The sequence below is a fragment of the Phyllostomus hastatus genome, unplaced genomic scaffold (genome assembly GCF_019186645.2).
Source record: "Phyllostomus hastatus isolate PE091 unplaced genomic scaffold, TTU_PhHast_1.1 phas_scaffold_317, whole genome shotgun sequence".
NCBI lineage: Eukaryota > Metazoa > Chordata > Mammalia > Chiroptera > Phyllostomidae > Phyllostomus > Phyllostomus hastatus.
Window position 1 is genome coordinate 5,220,034 of NW_025334023.1, and position 18,504 is coordinate 5,238,537.

At 57.6% G+C, this 18,504-nt stretch overlaps 1 protein-coding gene across 3 annotated transcripts in view; it reads left to right on the forward strand.

Annotated features, from left to right (window-relative positions):
- CAPN5 (calpain 5) overlaps nt 1–18,504 on the forward strand; it is a 51,111-nt gene continuing 32,607 nt past the window's right edge. The window contains exons 1-2 of one of the 3 annotated variants that reach the window (XM_045818034.1): nt 1–168; nt 16,528–16,771. In XM_045818034.1, the coding sequence (XP_045673990.1) occupies nt 16,607–16,771 (165 nt within the window). In that variant the 5' untranslated portion in view covers nt 1–168; nt 16,528–16,606. Of the gene's footprint in view, nt 169–13,699; nt 13,798–14,316; nt 14,337–16,527; nt 16,772–18,504 lie in introns of those variants that run through there. The other 2 variants (XM_045818035.1, XM_045818036.1) reach the window with 2 other exon arrangements.

Sequence of the window (18,504 nt, forward strand, 5' to 3'; positions counted from 1 at the left end):
GTGGGCCTCAGCCCTGGAGTCCCAGCTCGAGCCCCTGCCTTAAGGCCAGCCCCAGCCGATCTCTGGCCGGAGCCGCAGGCTGCTTCCTGAGGCACGTCCAGCCGCCGCTCCACTGTCCGTGCCTTGCCTGCATCCCGGAGTCCGGCTCGACCCGTGGCGGCGCGGCAGGTAGGAGGCGCTGCGCAGAGGGAGGCGTGTGCGAGCGCGCGCGAGTTCCTGTGTGTGTTTCGGAGGTGTGTGTGCAGGTGCGGCGCTGGTCAGTGCGTGCCCTGTGAGCGCCGATCCGTGTGTGTGTGTGTGTGGGGGGGTGCACATCCCTCACGCCGGGGAGGAAGCGGGTGATCACCGCCCTGGCTTTCAGCCCTGGGGGGCGGGAGCCTGGAGGATCCGCCAGGGTACCCGGGGTTTGTCCCCACCCAACCCTCCATCCCACATCTAGGAGCCTCCCGGGCACCCCAACCCCCACCCTTCCCATATCCCGGAGTTCGGGGCAAGTTTCCTAGTTTAGACGTTCTGGTGTTGAATCCCCGGGACTGGACCGTGTCTTCCTCACAATTTCCCTTTCCTGTTCCCTTTCCAGCCCTCCACCCATTAATTCCAAGTCCCTTCTGGGTGCCCTCCCTTCTTCCCATCCCCCGTCCGAAAGACTTAGGAAAGGAGGCAAGTCAGGTTCTCTTCCTGACCCTCCTCCACGGTGGAACAGGGGCCCTTTCCTGGGTTGCGGGCTTAGGTGTGGTGTGAGGAGCAGGGGGTGGGATGGGGAGATCTGGGGAGATCTGGAAGAGAGTGGATCTTGGGCTTCTTTGATCCTGCCTCTGCCCTTCAGAATTGAGGGTCTGGGGGGACCCACCTGGGGTCCAGAGGTAAAGTAGGACAGATCATTATCAGCTGACAAGTTCTATCCAGGCTTTCATGTGGTGGGATTCTCAACACCGCCCCCCACACCCGCCCTAACCCCACAGAAATGAAGAAAATGGGCACGGAGGGGTGAAGTGAGCTACTGTCAGGGGTGTTGAGCCAGAATTTGAACCTGGATCACCTGGCTGTCAAGCCAGAATCTTCTCCCTGAACCTGCCATGGAGGGAAGAGCCTGGGAAACTACGAGGGATGGAGAAATCTGAGTAGACTTCCTGGAAGAGAGGGATTCGAGGGTGGGGTTCAGCCTAGCTTGGAGTGTGAGGTCTCCTGGGCAAACCTCTGTGTTCAGCTGCAAAATTGATACCCCTAAGGTCTGTCGACCTGTTTCTTCCCTCAACCCCCAAAGTCCTGGGGTGGTTGGTGGTCAGAGGCCTGGCTACTGTCTCTGGCTGAGGGACTGGGTGGGGTAGGGTGGGCCCAGCTGCTGTTGCTTCAGGCCCAGCTGGCCAGAGCCGGGTGCCAGGACAAAGAGGTGCTCTGGCTGGGTTGTGTCCTGAGGCAAACGGGTCAACAGGCCCTTGCCCAGGGTTACATTCCTTGCTAGGAGCCCAGGGTGGGGGTTGGGCAGTTCTTGCCTGGGTGTGGCAGGGGGGTGGGTGCGATTCACTTTGGATCCATGGGTGCTGGGTCTCCAGGGATGAACAGTTCACCAAGCAGAGAAGAAGCAGGGCATTGCAGGCCCAGGGGACAGATGGGCCTGGAGGTGTCAAACTGAGCGGTAGTCTGTGGGGAGGGGCATTAAATAGATTTGTGTCTGAGAAAGGTCATCTCTGGCTCCTGTAGTGGGCGGGTCCCTATGGAGGGCAGTGAGGCGAGGCCAGAGCTGCCCAGCTCCCCACCTGCCCACCTCTCCACCTCCACCTCCCCCCCAGAGGGGATCTGAGAGGGGCTCCCAGAGCAGCTGTGGGGGCGAGTGGCAGTGCTGAGGTGCTGGCCACACAGGGCTCCAGCTTGGGGAAGGGTGGCTGGGGGAGCTGAGATGGGGCCACCACGGGGCGGGGAGTAGGTCTGGGAGACGTTGACAAGGTAGTGGCTGGACAGTGTGGTTGTGAGAGGCCTGCGGGCTCTGGGGGGTGACATCCAGGACACCACTACCAGGCCAGTGCGGTCTCTGGCTGCTGCCGCCTCTGCTGTTCCCCGGGACAGCCCTGAAGATCTGGTCCCTGGACTGGAGGCCCTCCTGGACCCCCAGGGGCACAGGGCGGCCTCTGTCCTCCCTAAGTCTAAGTTCCTTCCTTGCTGGAACTGGCTGTGTGCGTGACCCTGAGGCAGGGAACTCCCGCGTGAGTCTCGGAGATGGGGATGTGTGCTGCCTAGTCACAGGGTTGGGGCGATCACATTGGACGGTGGCCTTGCTGTGGTGGCTGTTCTGATACATGGTAATTAGCTGTCACATCACACAGTCCCTTCTCCCCTTGGGGGCGACACAACCCAGAGGAAAGAGGGGCCCACTTTGGGAGAAGAGGGGTGAAAGGAAATGGGGTCTCCCATGGAAGTGGAAGCCCCTCTTGGTGTCGGTGAGTGTGACTCTCTCAGAGCCCTTGAGTGGGTGGTCTCTCTGTCTGCCTGACCAAGTCTCTAGGCCCCCCAAGGCCCCCAACCCTACGTGTTGTAACAAAGAGGCTCCCAGCCCCTGCAGCTCCCCAGCCATCTGGGGCCTGGACAGATGTGGACGTCTGTCTGTCTGTCTGTCTACAGCTGGCCTTCTCACCTGGCCCCAGCCCTCCTCTGCCCCCCGGGTCCTGTAGAGCCCCCTCCCCTGCCCCTCAGTCCCGTCCAGACACCACTTCTTTTCTTCATCCTTGCCCTTCCTGCTCAAAACACTCTCTGGCTGGCAGTGCTGCCCGCCCCTCCCCCCCCCCCCAGCTTCTCCTCCATTCTGGTTTGATATGATGCCCTGGGCTGGGCTGGCTGCAGTTTAGGCCGAGCTGCAGATTTCCCAGTGGCCTCAGGCCTTGTGTTTCCCTGCTCGCTAAAGGCAAAACGGGCTAAGTCTCTCTGGGTTCTAATCCCAGATGTTTTAGGAAGCCAGCCTCGGGCTTGGACCTGGGAAGTTCTGGAATGTGACTGCCGCCCATTCTAACCGTTCAGGGGCGTTCCTAGGGTGGGCTGGGCCGGGGTGTGCGTGCGGGCGCCGGTGGCTGAGGCCGTGTGGCCTGGGGCTGTGGGCTGTGGTTTTCTGCCACAGCGCGGCAGGTGGTCAGTCATGGGAGGAGGGGCTGGTGGCCAGAGCAGACCCATCCTACCCATTGGTCCCCAGCTGACCATCACAGCTGGGGCGTCGGGTGTCCCCACCGATAGCCACAGGATCTTGAGGCCTGGGGGACAAAAGGCCTGGCCTGCTCTGCCTGCCCCTGCCCAGCCAGCCCCTTGCCCAGCCAGCCCCTGCCCAGCCAGCCCCTGCCCCAGTACCGCACCCCCCACGTCCCGTGACCTGCCAGTCAGGGAGGTGGGACCCAGATGGTTGGTTACCAGCAGTTGTAACTAAGACACTGAAGTCTGGGGTGCCTTTGTCTTACCCTGGAGCAATTCCAGGTGTGAGAGCGTCGTCCTCACTCACTCCCTCGCTTCCTTGAGCGGAAGAGAGGAGTGAGGCCATGTTCCGGAGCCCGCGCCACGGCAGCCGTTCCCCGCGGCTGGGACACAGCGGCACCCCCGGAGTGGCTTAAAACAACGCAGATGTGTCCTCGTCCAGTTTGGGAGGTCAGGAGTCTACAGCGAGCCTTGTGGGGCTAAAATCTAAGTGTTGGCAGGCAGGTGCCTTCTGGGGGCTGCAGGGGTCTGGTTCCTTGTCTCTCCCGTTTCCGGTGGCCGAGGGCATCCCTGTGGCCTCCTCACCCCACTCTCCTCTCCTCTCCTCTCCTCTCGTGGAGCCACACCTCTCTGTGCCTCCTGCTTATAAGAACACTGTGACGACATGGATGGCCCACCTGGGTGACAGGATTGTCGCCCCCATCTCAAAATCCTTAACAATGCCTGTGGAGTCCCTTTTGCCATATAAGGTAACAGTCGCTGTTCCAGGGACGGGGAGGTTGATATCTTCTGGGAGTTCCTCGGCCCGCCACAGGAGCCGACCCAGTGTCATGGGGCGCCTTCCTTGGGGCCCCTCCTGAGCGCCCACAGCTGCTGGCTCTTCCCCCAGGAGGTCATTCTCAGCGTCTGCCCCTGCCCAGCCAAGAAGTTCATACGGGCAGGGCCTGGGCCTGCTGTGGCTCTGGCCCCAGAGCCAAGCCTGAGACCAGGGTGGCCAGAGCCCAGGGGTGTTTGGAAGAGAGGAAACGTCCCCGTCCATGGGTCGCCCCAGTGACCAGACCTGGTCCTGCGTTTCACTGCGAGTTAGGCCTTTCAGAGGGGAACGCAGCTCATTTCAGATGTTCATTCGACAAACCCAGTGCTGTGCGGGGAGGTCCCTTGACCGTCCCCCACCACCCTGTGAGGGCCGGGCCGCGGGACCCCTGTGTTGTAGAGTGAAGACGCATGGACACTCCGTTCCGCCTGGAGCAGCGGTGCATGCGGGGTGAGGCCGGGCAGGTTGGGCAGGTAGGGTGGAAAAGACCTTCACTTCACAGGTGGGAAATCTAAGGCACAGAGAAGGCTGTTTATTGTGTCGCCTCTCCCTGGGCCTCCGTGTCCCCCCATTCGAGGGTGAGGACGTGCACGGGACATTCTGAAGCTCTGACTCGTCCCCTGCCTGGGCACTGGCAAGAAGTCGGACAGCCAGGTTCCCCGCTTTCCAGTTCCCGCCCGCGCTGCAGCCCTCTCTGGAGTGTGCTTTTGGAGGTTTGTCTCCCGGGTGCACCCCCGCTTACCCAGCTGCCCCCCCACACACTCTGGAAGGGGACCCAAATCCCAGTGAGGAGCAGTCAGCTGTGGGGCCCAAGTCTCCCGGCTGCCCGGCCACACAGCAGGCTGTCCTGGAGGCCGGGTTTTCCCTCAAAACGCTGCCAGGGGGGCATCAGTGCCTCAGGACCACTGTCCCCCCAGGACCAGGGAGAAACCCTGCCCCCCAACCCCTGGCCCTGCCCTGCAGGCCACTCGTGTCTCTCAGCAGGGGGCTGTTTGCCAGGTTTATGTGCTAGGAAGATTACTGCCACTGGGTGGAGACTGGATTGGACACGACAGAGGCGATAAGGGGAGGGGAGTGGAGAAGAAAGACAGGATTTCCCAGCCCCGGTGCCAGCCTGCCTGGCGGTGGCTGGACTGACTCACTGGGCCTGGGCCCCGGCTCTGCTGGCGGAGCCTGGAGCCCTGCGGCCCCAGCCCAGCGCTCCCTCCCGGTCTCCTCCTCCACCCCCACCCGGCCATCCCTCTCCCTCAGTGCACAGAACGAGGGGAGATGGGGCGCTGGGAGGCCACGACACACTCGCCATGGGACAGAGATACGCATTAAGCATGATATTGAGATGGTGGCTTGTGGGGCAAGAGGAGGATGGGACAACAGAGAATGATTACATTAACAAAACAAACAAAAAACACTCAAATACCAGGAAGTCACCAAACTCTGAGGCTCTGCCCTTTCCATTCCCACCCCCCACCCGCCTGGCTCACTGCCTCAGCCCCTTTCCGCAGCATCTGACCCTCGCCGCACCCTCCAGCCCCTCCCTGTACCCCGTGCCCTGTACCCTGAACCCTGCGCCCTCAGTAAGTGCCCTGCACCCTCAGTAAGCGCCCTGCAGAGCTGGTCCTCTGCGTTCCCCACTCAGGGCTCTGGGCCCTGGCTTTGCAGCTTCTACTTAGCACTTTCCCACCTCCCGTGCATCTTGCCTGCTCCCCCTTGTGGTCCTGGCCTAGTGCCTTCAAGCCCCGCTCAGGTCCCATCCTGAAGAGCCACCACCATCCTTCACCGCCCCCCCCACCCTCCATAGCCCCACCGGCTCCGCCTTACTCCCAGGAGTACTGACCACCGAGTTTCTGCTTTAGCCCTTGGTCCCTGGGCTGCTTCTCCCCGGGACTGCCTTCCACACCTGAGCCCTTTCCTGTCCGCTCAGGGCCAGCCCAGGATGGGTGTCAGTGAACACATGTGTGTTGTTAAGTGACAGTGCCCCTGAATTATTAGACGCAGCTATTCAGCCTTCCCCTTATTATGTGGCAAAGGGGAGGGGTCCTGTTTCTAGAAGTGGGGTGTAGCGGGAGGTCAAGGGAGGGCAGAGAGGGAGGGGGGCCTTGTTGCCAGGCTGTGGGTGTGGGGCATCCCTGGCTGCTCCACTGTCACTGAGTGACACCCACTCTGCTGGTCCTGTGCTGTTCAATGGACACCTGCCCATTGGGCAGGGGGGTTGGGGTGCAGCAGGGGCACGCCCAGCAGGCCTTCCTTTGGTCTCCCTTCCACCCCCACACCCCGCTGGCCACAGATGGAGTTGAGTCTCCCACCCACACCGCTCTAGACCGGTCTGCTCACCATTCACACATGAGCCTATAAGTTCAAGTTCTGTGGTCTTCCTTCTGTCCTTTCTGTCCTTTTCTGGTGCATTCCCATGCAGCAGTAGATCCAGGTGGCAGCCGATGGATCTTGAGTCCCTCCCCTGCTCAATAGCCTCCCCGGAGCTCTGTCACCTCAGGGCGAGGTCTGATTCTTGTGCCTGGCGCTCCAGAACCTCTGACGGGATCCTGCACATCCCCCACGCCACCTCCCCTCTGCGTCAGCCCAGTTCCTCTGAGGGCTGAGAGTGTCTCCTGGAGATGGTCTCTGGCTGGCTGGCATCCCCTTGGATGCAGAAGAAACCTTGGATGTAGGCATGTGCCCTGTTGGGGTGAGGGGGGCACCCCTTTCATCTTGTGGGGCCTTCTCTTGAACTTGAGCACTCCAAGTGCGAAAGCACAGTGTTCTGAGAGATGGGAAACTCGCAGAAGGTCACACAGCCCGTGTGTGACAAGGCCAGGCCGGGGCTCTGACGCAGCCTGGGCCTCCTGCCCTCCAGGTATGTAGTGTCCAGCCTGACAGGGTTGGAACTATGAGGGGCCCAGGACTGGAGGATCGGGGTCCCCAGATTTAGCCAGTTTTTCTGCCCAGGGCCACTGTGCTGGCTCATTAACAGTTTTTATGGGAAACACAGACCGCAGCGCCTGACGCGCAGGTGCGTGGTGCAGTGACCACACTGTGCGGCCTCCGCCCAGACCACGGGGCAGCCTTAGTCTTGCTCACTCCTGTCAGGCACTGCCCCAGAGGGAGCCGCTCTCGCCTTTTCACTGGAGATGTGTGTTGCCAGCTTCTCCATTTTGTATAAATGGAATCCTGGTGTTGCTTTTCTTGTTTAATATTATACTGGTGAGATCCATCTGTGAATTTTCATACAACAATATCTGTTCATTTTCTTTACTGCATAATGCTCCATTACAACGTGTTTATCCCTTCTTCTCTTGCACTTTTGGGTTGTTTCTCGCTTTCAGCTATAGCAAATACCACTGTGATAAAATTCATGTGCGTGTTTTTTGGAGAATAGGTGCATGCATTTCTGATCAGTATTTACTTTGGAGCAGAATCGCTGAGTGATAGAGTATGTGTTCGTTCAGCTGTGGATTTGGTCAAACGATCTTGCGAAGTGGTTGTACCAACGCACACTCTCCACCCCAGTGTGGACGATCTGCTTGGGAGTGTGTGTGTGTGCGTATGTGTGTGTGCGTATGTGTGTGTGTATGGAGTTTTCACTGTAGCCATTCTAGGTGGGGATGTAGTGGTATGTCATTGTGCACTTTTAAAAAATTAATCCTGGAGGGCCTTGGCTGTTGTAGCTCAGTGTATTGAATGCCAGCCTGCGAACCAAAGAGTCACCAGTTTGATTCCCAGTCAGGGCACATGCCTGGGTTGCAGGCCAGGACGCCAGTAGGGGGCACACAAGAGGCAACCACACACTGATGTTTCTCTCCCTCTCTTCCTCCCTTCCCCTCTCTAAAAATAAATAAATAAAATCTTTTAAAAAATAATAAAATTAATCCTGGAGGAAGAGGCGCACAGAGAGAGGGAGAGAAACAGACACACTGACTGATGTCAATTTGTTGTGCATTCATTAACTGCCTCTTGTTATGTGCCCTGACTGGGGACTGAACCCACAACCTTGGCACAGGGGAATGACACTCTAACCACATGAGCTACTGGGCCAGGGCTTATTGAGTTTTTAATGTGTATTTATTTCCTTGGTGATTGGTGAAGTCAAGCACATTTTCTTCCCATTTATTGGCCATTTGAACATGCTCTTTTTCTTTTGTCTTCTTCGAAAAGCTTTATTGTTTTACTTCTCAGTTGGATTTGCACTCTGTGTGGAATTGTAAGATAAAGCTTTTTCTATGCAATTGCCAGTTGACCCATCCTTTTCCCAGTGCCCTGTGGTGTCACCTTGGTTATCAGTCAGGTGTGAGTCCTCCTCACACCTGGTTTAACCTGTGAACTGTCAGTGCGAGTCCTCCAGCTGTTCCTCAGATGGCCCTGGCTGCTCCTGGCCCTCTGTGTGCTGGCCCGCCGTCCCACCTCAAGCTGTCCCCAAGGCTCAGACAAGTCAGGTGACATGCCCCTGCCACTCAGCCCAACTCTGCAGCACCCTGCCCTCTGACGCTTGGTGTCAGGCTCAGGTTCCTGCACACCTCTAGGAATGTAGTAGTTTGTTTAAAAATCAACTTCCTTCTTCCTTATTTCTTAGAGGAAGCCGTGTGTCTACAGTGAATGGGGCGTCACTGTTACTCTCTGGAACTACCGGGTGGCTGGAGAATCTTACAAATGCATTCAGTTCCTGCCGGGGCCGTGACTCTGAGCCCAGGCCCGCGTCTCCCGTGTTGAGTAGATGGGGAAGGGCTGTGAAGGACTGAAGTGCTGCTGGACCAAACTGAGTCCTTCTAGAGAGAGAAATGGCTGGGGACGACTTTTTTACCGACCTCTTTATTGCCACATCGGAGAACGCCCTAAAGCAACAGCAGTGTGAACGCAGGCTCTGCCTGGGGAAGCCCTGCTGTGAGAGCAAGCCTGGGAGCTCGGGGTCCAGCTAACAAACCACAGATTTGTGTGTGTGTGTGCTGATTCAAACCTTTAATAATAAGTAGAAAATATGGTTTATGATATAAAACATGTGTTTTCATAAGCCAGTATGTGCCAGTAATGCATTTAAACTAAATACTTCAAAACATTCTGCACAGAGAACTTGCATATCATATTTATTTAATAAGAACATGTCTAGTTCTTTAAGAAAGTGTTTTAAGAACATAACTACAATGAGAATGTCAAAACCAAAGGATAAGAGTATTAAACAGATTACTCTATGGTACAGGACATCATCAGCTTGTGTGTATAACAGCAGGCCGATTTCTGTGCCGGAAGGAGAACCAGGAGAGACTAAGTTAAACAAAATTCAGGGAAGGGTGTTCATAAGTTTCTAGTTAATTGAGGCTTAAGGCTTAATAGTATTAAGTGGGTCTTTGAACATCAAACTTTGTTTATAAAAATAAAAGCTTCCCCAAACATCAGGTGTATACTTTCCCACCTCCACAAAGATTTTTGTCTTTCACAGTTTAGAGTTCTGCTGGTCCCTTATCAAACATGTGAACAGTATCTGGCCAGTTTCTCCAACTTACGGGTGTCAGCCTTCCGGCTGTGACTTTGTTGCCTTTCCTTTTCATGTTCCCCCCGTGAACTTAGGGCCTCTGGGAGGGAACATACTGAAACATGCTTAGGTAAAAGCTGGTCTTAAGAGACATTTTATTCATAACTAATTCAGCAAGTATTTATGCAAAGCCTACTCCACGTCGGGGTCTGGAAAGAGCAAGGCGGGCGCAAGGGCAGTCTCCGGAGAGCCCACCGTCTAGGACCCGGCGAGTGGAGCCCTGGTTCTCAACCGCGATGAGCCCTTGTTTCATATGTAAAGATTTGCATAGATGCCGATTTCCCCCGGAGGGGCCGATGATAGCCCTTGTGCACATCATTCCCTAGACTCTCCTAAAGGGAATTTCGAAATCTGCCCGTTGCTTTCTTCAGTCGCTGCCTGCTGCTTCCGAGGGAATGATGCGGGTCCCCTTCGGTCTCCCGGCTCAGCCTCTGCGCTTTGGCCCATCCGCCGGCTCTTCCGGTGACGCTCTGCTACGGCCTCTGTCCGCTTTGCTGCTGCTCGTGGTTTCTTTCCCTCCTTACTAGAAGCCTGGTCATCTGGGCCTCCCGGTCTTCCCTCCGCTGGCTTCTCATTCACTTAAACAATCGTAACGCTTTCTTAAATGTTGGGCCTTCACTGAATATGATTAGCCAGCATTTCGATGAGCACTTTCTTGAACTTTGTTGGGAGCTTCAGGTCTTCTCTTTACAATACCCCTTCCTGAATGCTATTTAGAAATAGTATCCTAAGCCCTGGCTGGTGTAGCTCAGTGGATTGAGCACTGGCTGTGAACCAAAGTGTCGCAGGTTCGATTCCCAGTCAGGGTACATGCCTGGGTTGTGGGCCATGACCCCCAGCAACCGCACATTGATGTTTCTCTCTCTATCTCCCTCCCTTCCCTCTCTAAAAATAAATAAATAAAATCTTTAAAAAAAGAAATAGTATCCTAAAAAAAAACAAGGACAATTTCCTTGAGAAGTCCTGTTTTAAAGACTGTATTAAAAGAGACTGATGAAGGAATGCATAACTCGGCAAAGGATGCTTCCACTTTATTTTCAATTCTTACCAAGTATTGGATTCTATAAGATCACAGTTAAAATTCTTCGGTGTGGGGTATCAATCTCCACATAAGGGCTAAATCAAAAAATTCTGTTTTGGCTCTGTTCTTTGATATCAGATTAAAATTGATATGAACACATGAAGCTTGAAACTTAAAAAAATATAAAGAAAGAAACCCTGCAGGATACAAAGACAGCCCTGGCCAGATGGCCCAGTGGGCTGGAGCGTCACCCCCGCACACCGAAAGGCTGCAGGTTTGATCCCGGTTGGAGCGGGTGCAGGAGGCGACTGATGGATGTTTCTCTCTCACTCTCCCTTCCTCTCTCCCTCAAATCAACAATACCCCCAGGTGAGAGTTAAAAACAAAAGTTAAGACAGTTAACTACTCACTGATATGTCTATATCCTTTATCATAAATGATACTGAATTAAGAATTCAACTGTCTTTTTTTAAATGTTTTATTTCAGAGAGAGGGGAAGGGAGAGAGAAAGAGAGGGAGAGAAACATCAATGTTTGGTTGCCTCTCAGGTGCCCCCCACTGGGGACCTGGCCCACAACCCAGGCATGTGCCCCAACTGGGGAATCGAACCAGCGACCCTTTGGTTTGCAGCCTGCCCTCAATCTACTGAGCTACACCAGCCAGGGCAGAATTCAAATATTTTTGAGTCAGATGCTGTCCAGCAGATTGCCACATATGATCCGCAATCCTTTTAAAATGTTAACTTGAAGACAGATAGGCATATTCAATGAGTTTTAATTTTCCGGATGTTCTCAGAAAGAATGATCAGAAGCACCCTCCAGGAACGAGACACAGTTGGATAAACCACTCACTCCAGACGGACGGGCTGGGTGTGCTGTGAGGCGGCGGCGAGAGACTAGGTCTTCCATGGAGAAGGTGCACACCTTCGATGCAGCGGCACTCCGCCCGCACACGGTGTGGGGATGACAAGGAGGGACATGGCTTCACCAGCTGTTGGTGTTGTCACAGTATTTTGAATTGCCTGATTTCAGCTTTATAACACCACCAATATTTACTCTGAAAGGTAATCCTGTCTTCCAAGTAGCGAATATTAACAACTTCCAACAGGCTCTCTAGGAATAACTCACAGTTCTGAACCATGCTTAGGGAAATGCTTCCAGCAGTCCCTGCAGGGTTTATTCCTGTTCCATCTTTGGTAATAGTTGCGGCTGTGGCTGCAGGAACGTTCCATCCCCCACCACGCACTCAGCCCCTGTGAAAGGTGTGCTTTCAGGAACCCTGAGCACTGTGCACAGCAGCCGAGGGTAGGTTGTCAGCGTGGTCTTAAAGGAAACCCTCGATGTGGTGTAGCCAGCCTGGTGCAGACCACCCACAAGCCACAGGCTTGGGACTGTTCCTTGATGTTCTTTGTCATCTACGGAGCAGGAGTAAAATTCTCTGTCTTGTTTCTTCCTGGCTTTGGTGGCTGCCATGTCCAGGGAAGGCTCACAGGTGTCAGCTCCCTCCTGCAGCCGGCGCAGCTCGGCCTTCTGCAAGATGAGCCCTTTCTCCGCCAGCCTGTCCGCACCACCGCCAGCAGGTCCAGGGAACAGCGGACCGGACCACAGCCTCCGGAGGGTGTGCACACCATTTCCAAGGCCAGGACGGAGGCTCCTGGAGGGCAGGCCCATGGCAGATGCCACTTTGTTACTTTTTCACCTTAGAAGCTGGAACCCGGTGGGGCTTGTAGCAGCTCAGAGGGTTAGCAACTTGCCCAGGGACACACAGCTGTGAGTGGTGCAGCTGGGGCTTGAACTCGGGTCCGGCCGACCTGCTCGAAGACTGGGTTCTCTGAGCTCTCCGGCAACCCTGGTTCTGACCCAGCTGCGTCCCCTACGCTCAGTGCGCCGGGCCGCCATGCTGGGCCAGGCTGGTTCCGAGTCGTGTGAGCTTGCCTGCTGTGAGCCTTTCCCTGCGCTGCTGTTCCCTCCGCCCTCCTCAGGGGCCCTCTCTCCTCAAGGACATCTGACTCCTGGGGCCAGGCCTTTGTGTCCCTCTGGCTGGAACCTCTGAAATGACACAGTGTTCAATTTTGCCTGTGTTCATGCAGTTCGCTGGGGACCGAAACCCTGAATTTTTGTAACCCTCCTGGCCAGAGTCTGGAAACTGTGTGGACATCCCCCAGGGTACAGTGCATTAAAACGGACAAAGTGCTGTTATGCCGACGCTGTCTCATTTGATCCTCCCAGAGGCCCTGGCACATTATCTCTTCCTTCCAGACAAGGGCCGTGCAGCCCAGAGGGGCGGCATGGTCGGTGCTGGACCGCACCGCTTACAGAGACCCGGGGGAACTGCAGCCAGGCCGCCCTCAGGAGGGGACGGCTGGGCCACAGCGACAGCACCCGGCCGTTGGGTTGGCGGGGGCAGGAGCGCGAGCGGGGGAGGCGGGGCCCTGGTCTTCAGGAGACCTGAGAGCCCTCGCTGCCCTGATCTGGAAAGCTGATCCCCCAGAGTCCATGCCACTCCTTGTGCTTGTTTTCCCGTCTGTGAAGGAATTCCTCCCGTGTCACCTGTGCTGGTTCATTCAACACCAGTTTACTGAACGTGCCCGGCCAGTGCTGGCCTCTGGGGATACGGAGAGGACCGGTCCCTGCGCTGGAGGGGTGCAGGCAGGGCTGGGGAGATGGGCAAGCGTACAGAGATGGGGTACAATGTAGTGGGCAGAGTCACAGGGGTTCCAGGATGGTGGAGGGGAGGAGCAGTGGCGGGGGCAGACGGGAGGTCCTTGGGCTGAGTGGTTCAGCTGACCCGGGGTTCTCCAGGTGCTGGAGGGACAGTGGGGCGTGGCCCTGAGGAACAGCGTTAGGGAGCTGAGGCAGCTCGCAGCGCTGGAACTTAGGTCCAGGGTGGAGAGCGGCAGGGGGTGGCCAAGACTGGCGGGCGGAGGGATGAGGGCGGGATGGAAGGCAGCTGGGGTGCTCAGACTGCCCTGTGGGTGCGTGGTTCACACACGGGAGAAACCTTCAGAAGTGGGTGGTGCCGAAGCTCCAAGCTCAGGGCCAGGCATAGGAGGCCTGGCTTTCCTGACTCTGGGTTCATCTGTGGCCTCTGTACTTTTGCCTGGAACTACACAGAGAGAGCAAAGCTAGGAGGCTGGTGACTGTGACCCCAGGAGGTATTGGTTCAGTCAGTGGGCGGAGTGGGAAGTGACCCTGGGGCAAATGCAGGGTGCAGGAGAGTAGACCGCAGGAGGCACAACCTGTGCAACAGCCCGGGCCAAAGAGCCTGGCACAGGTAGGCCGGGGTCAGGCCGGCTGGCAGGGCTGAGGTAGGAGGGCTGGCTGAACTGGGTCAGACCCCAGCCGGGCATGGCCCAGGTTCTCCCAGGGCCGGGCCCAGCAGAGCTCTCCCCTCCGAGACCTCCCTCTTCCTCTGCCTCCCCAGGAGCAGGCCTTCCCACAGCGTTGGCCGCTGTGTAGCCTGGAGGGCCGCCAGAACCCTCATTTTCCAGCAGCCTGGCTGGGTGACCTCAGCCAGCTCGCTCCCCTCCCTGGGCCCTTTGGGCTCTGAATGCTGGAATTGCTAGAGCTGATTTCTAGGCTCCTGCTTTCAGCTTTTTTATCTAATCCTTGAAGCTTAAATTGCTTCCTGAGAGGCCCTGCAGAAACTGGAAGCCTTGGTGCTAATGACTCTCCTGGGTGGCCGTGTGCCAGAAGTCCGGGGGCCGGCTCCCCGGCTCCCCGCTTCTCTTTCCGCCAGGCCTCCACGGCCATAAGGTGGGAGGGACGGAGCAGGGTTATTGGCCTCCCTGGACAGAGGAATGGCCAGAGAGGGTAAGTGGCTGGCCTGAGGTCACACAGCAGTGGAGCAAGCAGGCCCCGCAGGACGTGGGGCAGAAGGTGAAGTGGCTGTGGGTCCAGCGCAGAGGACAAACCAGCCCTCGGCTGGTCAGCAGGCAAGTGGGGATGACGGCCCCTGGCCGCCCTCCCTGCTGTCCATGCTGTTCCCACTCACTGCCCATTCTCACCTCCTTTCCCTCCTGCTTCTCCTCCTCTGTGGGTCTCCTTCTCCCCTTCCTGGGAGGCTGGCTCAGCAGGGTGTGTGTGTGTGTGTGTGTGTGTGCGCGCGCGCCTGCCACTCAGCCCTTCCTTCTGCGTTGTGGGGTCACCAGGCCAAGGTGGAGGTACCCAAGTCAGAGGCTGTGGCTGAGTCAGACTGTTTCACGGAACATGGGCAGGGCACCTGCCCTCCCTGAGCCTCCCTGCTCTTGTCTGAGGAGTGGCAATAGTGCGAGGCCTACTCAGCACTGTGTGCAAATTCCGCACACAAGCCTCTAGCCAGTTGGTCTGCACCTGGCAGGTGCAGAGGAATGGAGGCCCTCTCGGACACGAGAGGTGCCTTGTCCACGTCTCTTGTTCCTGCTCCCTCCGGCCCACTGAGCAATCTCTTTGGCCTTTGGTTAATTTTAATGTCATCCAAGTATTGAAGCAATCGTGGTTCCCATTGCGGAGGGGATAGAATGGGGACTCAGCCTGAGTGAGTTGTTTAGAGTCACACAGCAGGCGCGTAGTCCAGCTGGGACTGGCCCCCACACCAGCCTTGCTCTCCAACTGGGGTTCGCCCAGAAGCCGGCCCACCCTGCCTCGGTTTCGCTCCGTGGGGCTGGGAAGTCGGAACTGGGCGGCGCGGCCCTGGGTTGGCCCCAGGCCGAGTGGACGGGGAGTGCAGAGCTCTGCCAGCGGCCCAGACAGAGTGGGAGGTTTGGGGACATGAACGGGGCTGTCAGCCCTGTGCCCGGCTGCCTGGGCGTCCGTCAGTGTGTCTGACTGCAGGTCCTGCAGGCTGCTGCGCCTCACTCTGCCCCCCACCCCCAGGCCTTCCTGGCCACGTCGGTCCAGTCGATCCCCTGAGTTTGGCTGGCACATGGCGGCAAGGTTCAGGGAGCTGGGCCGGGCCCACCGGGGCGCGTGGGGGCTGACGGGAGGGCGGCCCTGGGCCACTTCCCGTGCCAGGCTCTGTGCCAGTGGCTGTGTGTGCAGGGCCCCGGACCAAGCGGGCTCTGCCTGCTGGGGCGTCTGGTCTCTGGTGCTTACGGTCCTGTTTGTTCCCTGGGCTGGGGGGTCTGGGGGACGTGGGGGGTGCGAGGAGTTAAGTTTGGGATTGGTGTCAGGTGGGGCGCATGGTTCCCCCAGGGAGTTGGCTGGCCAGGGGCCCCGGAGGGCTGCGGCTGAACACAGGGCTCATTAGCTGGGGTGGGGGCTGGGGTAAGGAGTTGGCAGTGAGACCCCGGGTCCCCAGTGTGTGTGGGGGGGTCTGAATCAGCTCCCGAGGCCCCTGAAGCCCCCGAAAGAGAGGCTGCTCAGGAGTGCGAGGCAGCACTGCCAGGCCTGGGAGGCTGTCCCGGGAGAGGCGGACTCCAGGGATCGGGGGATCACACGATGGGGGTGGGGGGTCTCCAGGGGAATCGGGCCACTGGGAGTAAGGAGCAGTGAGACTGCCGCCTGTATAACTGGAGACAGTTATTCCGGAAGGGCTGGAGGGAGGGGCACGAGAGAACGAATGTGAGTGGCAGCTGGAGGGGCCAGGGGCAAGGTTGCCCACAGGGGCAGCTTGTGCTGCTCCAGACTGAGGAGGGGCGTCCGGAGGGGAGTGACCTGGAGACGGTGCTGCTGCTCCCCTGTGGGTGTGACGGCACCCAGGGAGGTCTCGGGGAGTGGGGGCGGGTGCTGCTGGGCACCCCAGAGCCCCACCTGTTTGTGCCCTTGGCCTGCGTCACCTCTGAGCATCAGAAATGAGAGAAAGCTGAGGCTGCAGAGGGAGGCTGGCCGGCTCCTGTGCCTGCTCTGCGTGCACCAGCTGTGCGACCCCGGGCAGGTCTCGCCCCCTCTCTGAGCCTTCATTCCCGGCCAGTGGGCGTGAGGATGCCCATTTCACAGGCCTGCGGGGAGGGGGCAGGTGGGGATCACCTGACTCAGGGCCTCAGTCCTCAGAAAGTGGTGTTTTTCCTGCCTTCTGCCCTCCCAGGTGCCCCCGGAGCTGCCCACGCACCCACCCAGCCCTCTGCTCGCCGGCCTTGGCCTCCCCTCCCTGGGCGGTGGCTGCCATGTTCTCGTGCGTGAAGCCCTACGGAGAGCAGAACTACTCAGCCCTGAAGCGGGCCTGTCTGCGCAGGAAGGTGCTCTTTGAGGACCCCAGCTTCCCGGCCACCGACGACTCGCTGTACTACAAGGGCGCCCCGGGGCCTGCCGTCCGGTGGCAGCGGCCCAAGGTCAGTGTCTGGTCTGAGGCCGCCAGGCCCCGGCCCACCCAGGCTGCAGGGTCCTGAGAAAGTGGCGGGGCTGGTGCGGGGCCTCCTGCTGTGGGGCTTGACCTCCACGTGGGGGAGGGGCGCCAGGGGAATGGGCCTTGACCCCCTGGCCAGCCGTGCCCGGCCGGGACTCGCCCCTCTCTGGGCCTCAGCTTCCTCACAGGGAAAGTGGGGTCCTCTGCCCGGGCACCCTCCTCCCACGGCCTTTTTTTTTGGCATAAAAATGGGATGATGCAGATGTGACCTTTTGTTAGTGAAATTCAAGTGTGAGTGACATTTAAGTCCCATTTAGTGCCGTTCCCGTGCAGGGAATTGACTGCTGATTGTGTTCGTAATGATTTTGAAATAGTCATTTGCTGTAAATGAAAAGTACTTATTATCCTGATTAATAAATAATAATAGCAGTAAAAAATGATGGCACCTCGCGGGGCTGCGGGGAGCGGTGAGCGGTGACGCGGGGCCGACTGGCCGGGCGCCCAGCCCAGCCCAGCAGCCTTGGCCGTCGCTGCCCCCGGCCTGGCCTGGGTCCCTGGGGCTAGAATGGAAGTGTTCCACCCTGTGGCTTGATTTCACCCTCTTTAACCGGAGTCCCCTTTAGACTGTTCCTGAGTCTGAGAGTGGGTGCGCTTAGGGGCCTAGGGGAAGGGCAGGCTGCTGGAGGTCACCGCCCAGGTGACCCTAGGAGAGTCGTCACACGGGAGGGACTACAGTGCTGGAGGCTGCTGTGTCGGAGCGCCTGGGGCTGGGAGGAGTCTCCCGCCATCCCATAATCAGGGAATGCGTTTGCCAGGAAGGGCCATGCAGGCAGCTGGCACAGGGCTGGTGGAGGGCAGTGAGGGGGAGCGGCGGCTGGGGTCCTGCGGTCAGCGGGCTGGGCAGGCGTGCTCTGAGGCAGCAGGGGCCGTCAGGCGAGGCTTTCAGCAGGTGTGACAGTGCCAGGTTACCGGATTTCGCCATGTATAATGTGCTCTTCTGCCCACATTTTTGAGGGAAAAATAAGGATGCGCATCATGCATGGATAGTACCAATTCTGTGTCCATATAAATGTTTTTAATTCTTTTACTTATGCTTATGCATTAAAAGTGTAACTCTAGCAAGCAATAATGATATCTGTATGCAAAATAATACCCTGGAATATGATAATAGGTTTTATTTCTAAATATAAATAAATAAAATATTTAATTAAAATATTAAAATGAAAGATTTTTTGTGCTGAAAGTTTGGGCCAAAAACATGGGTGTGCATTATACATGGCAAAATACGGTAGCATTGGAAAGTTCACTCTGGCCACCTGGACATTTGGGGGAAATGAGATTTAGTTTTCGTGTTGCTCTCCTGGACTGTGACCTCAAGTCCATGCTAACTCAAACGTTCCTGCGTGTTTTCTTGGACTGGGTGAGGGGAAGAAGCGGAGACCGAGAGGGCAGGCGGGCACCCGCAGCCCCGTGCACCACACCAGAGCCTCTGGCCCTGCCTGGGTTCTCCGGGACTCCCAGCAGCCTCCTGCCCCTTGGGCCACCCCACTCGCCCACGCCTTCCTCTCTCCTTTGTCTGGTGGGTGGGGAAGGAGGCCAGCCTCAAAGGGCCTTTGTGAGGCCTTGGGCACGAGAAGGAGGGGGAGACACTCCAGCTCTCTGCCCCCTTCTCATCGCACCCCCTTGCTGCCCTGTCCAGGCCCTTTCCTGCCCTCGTTT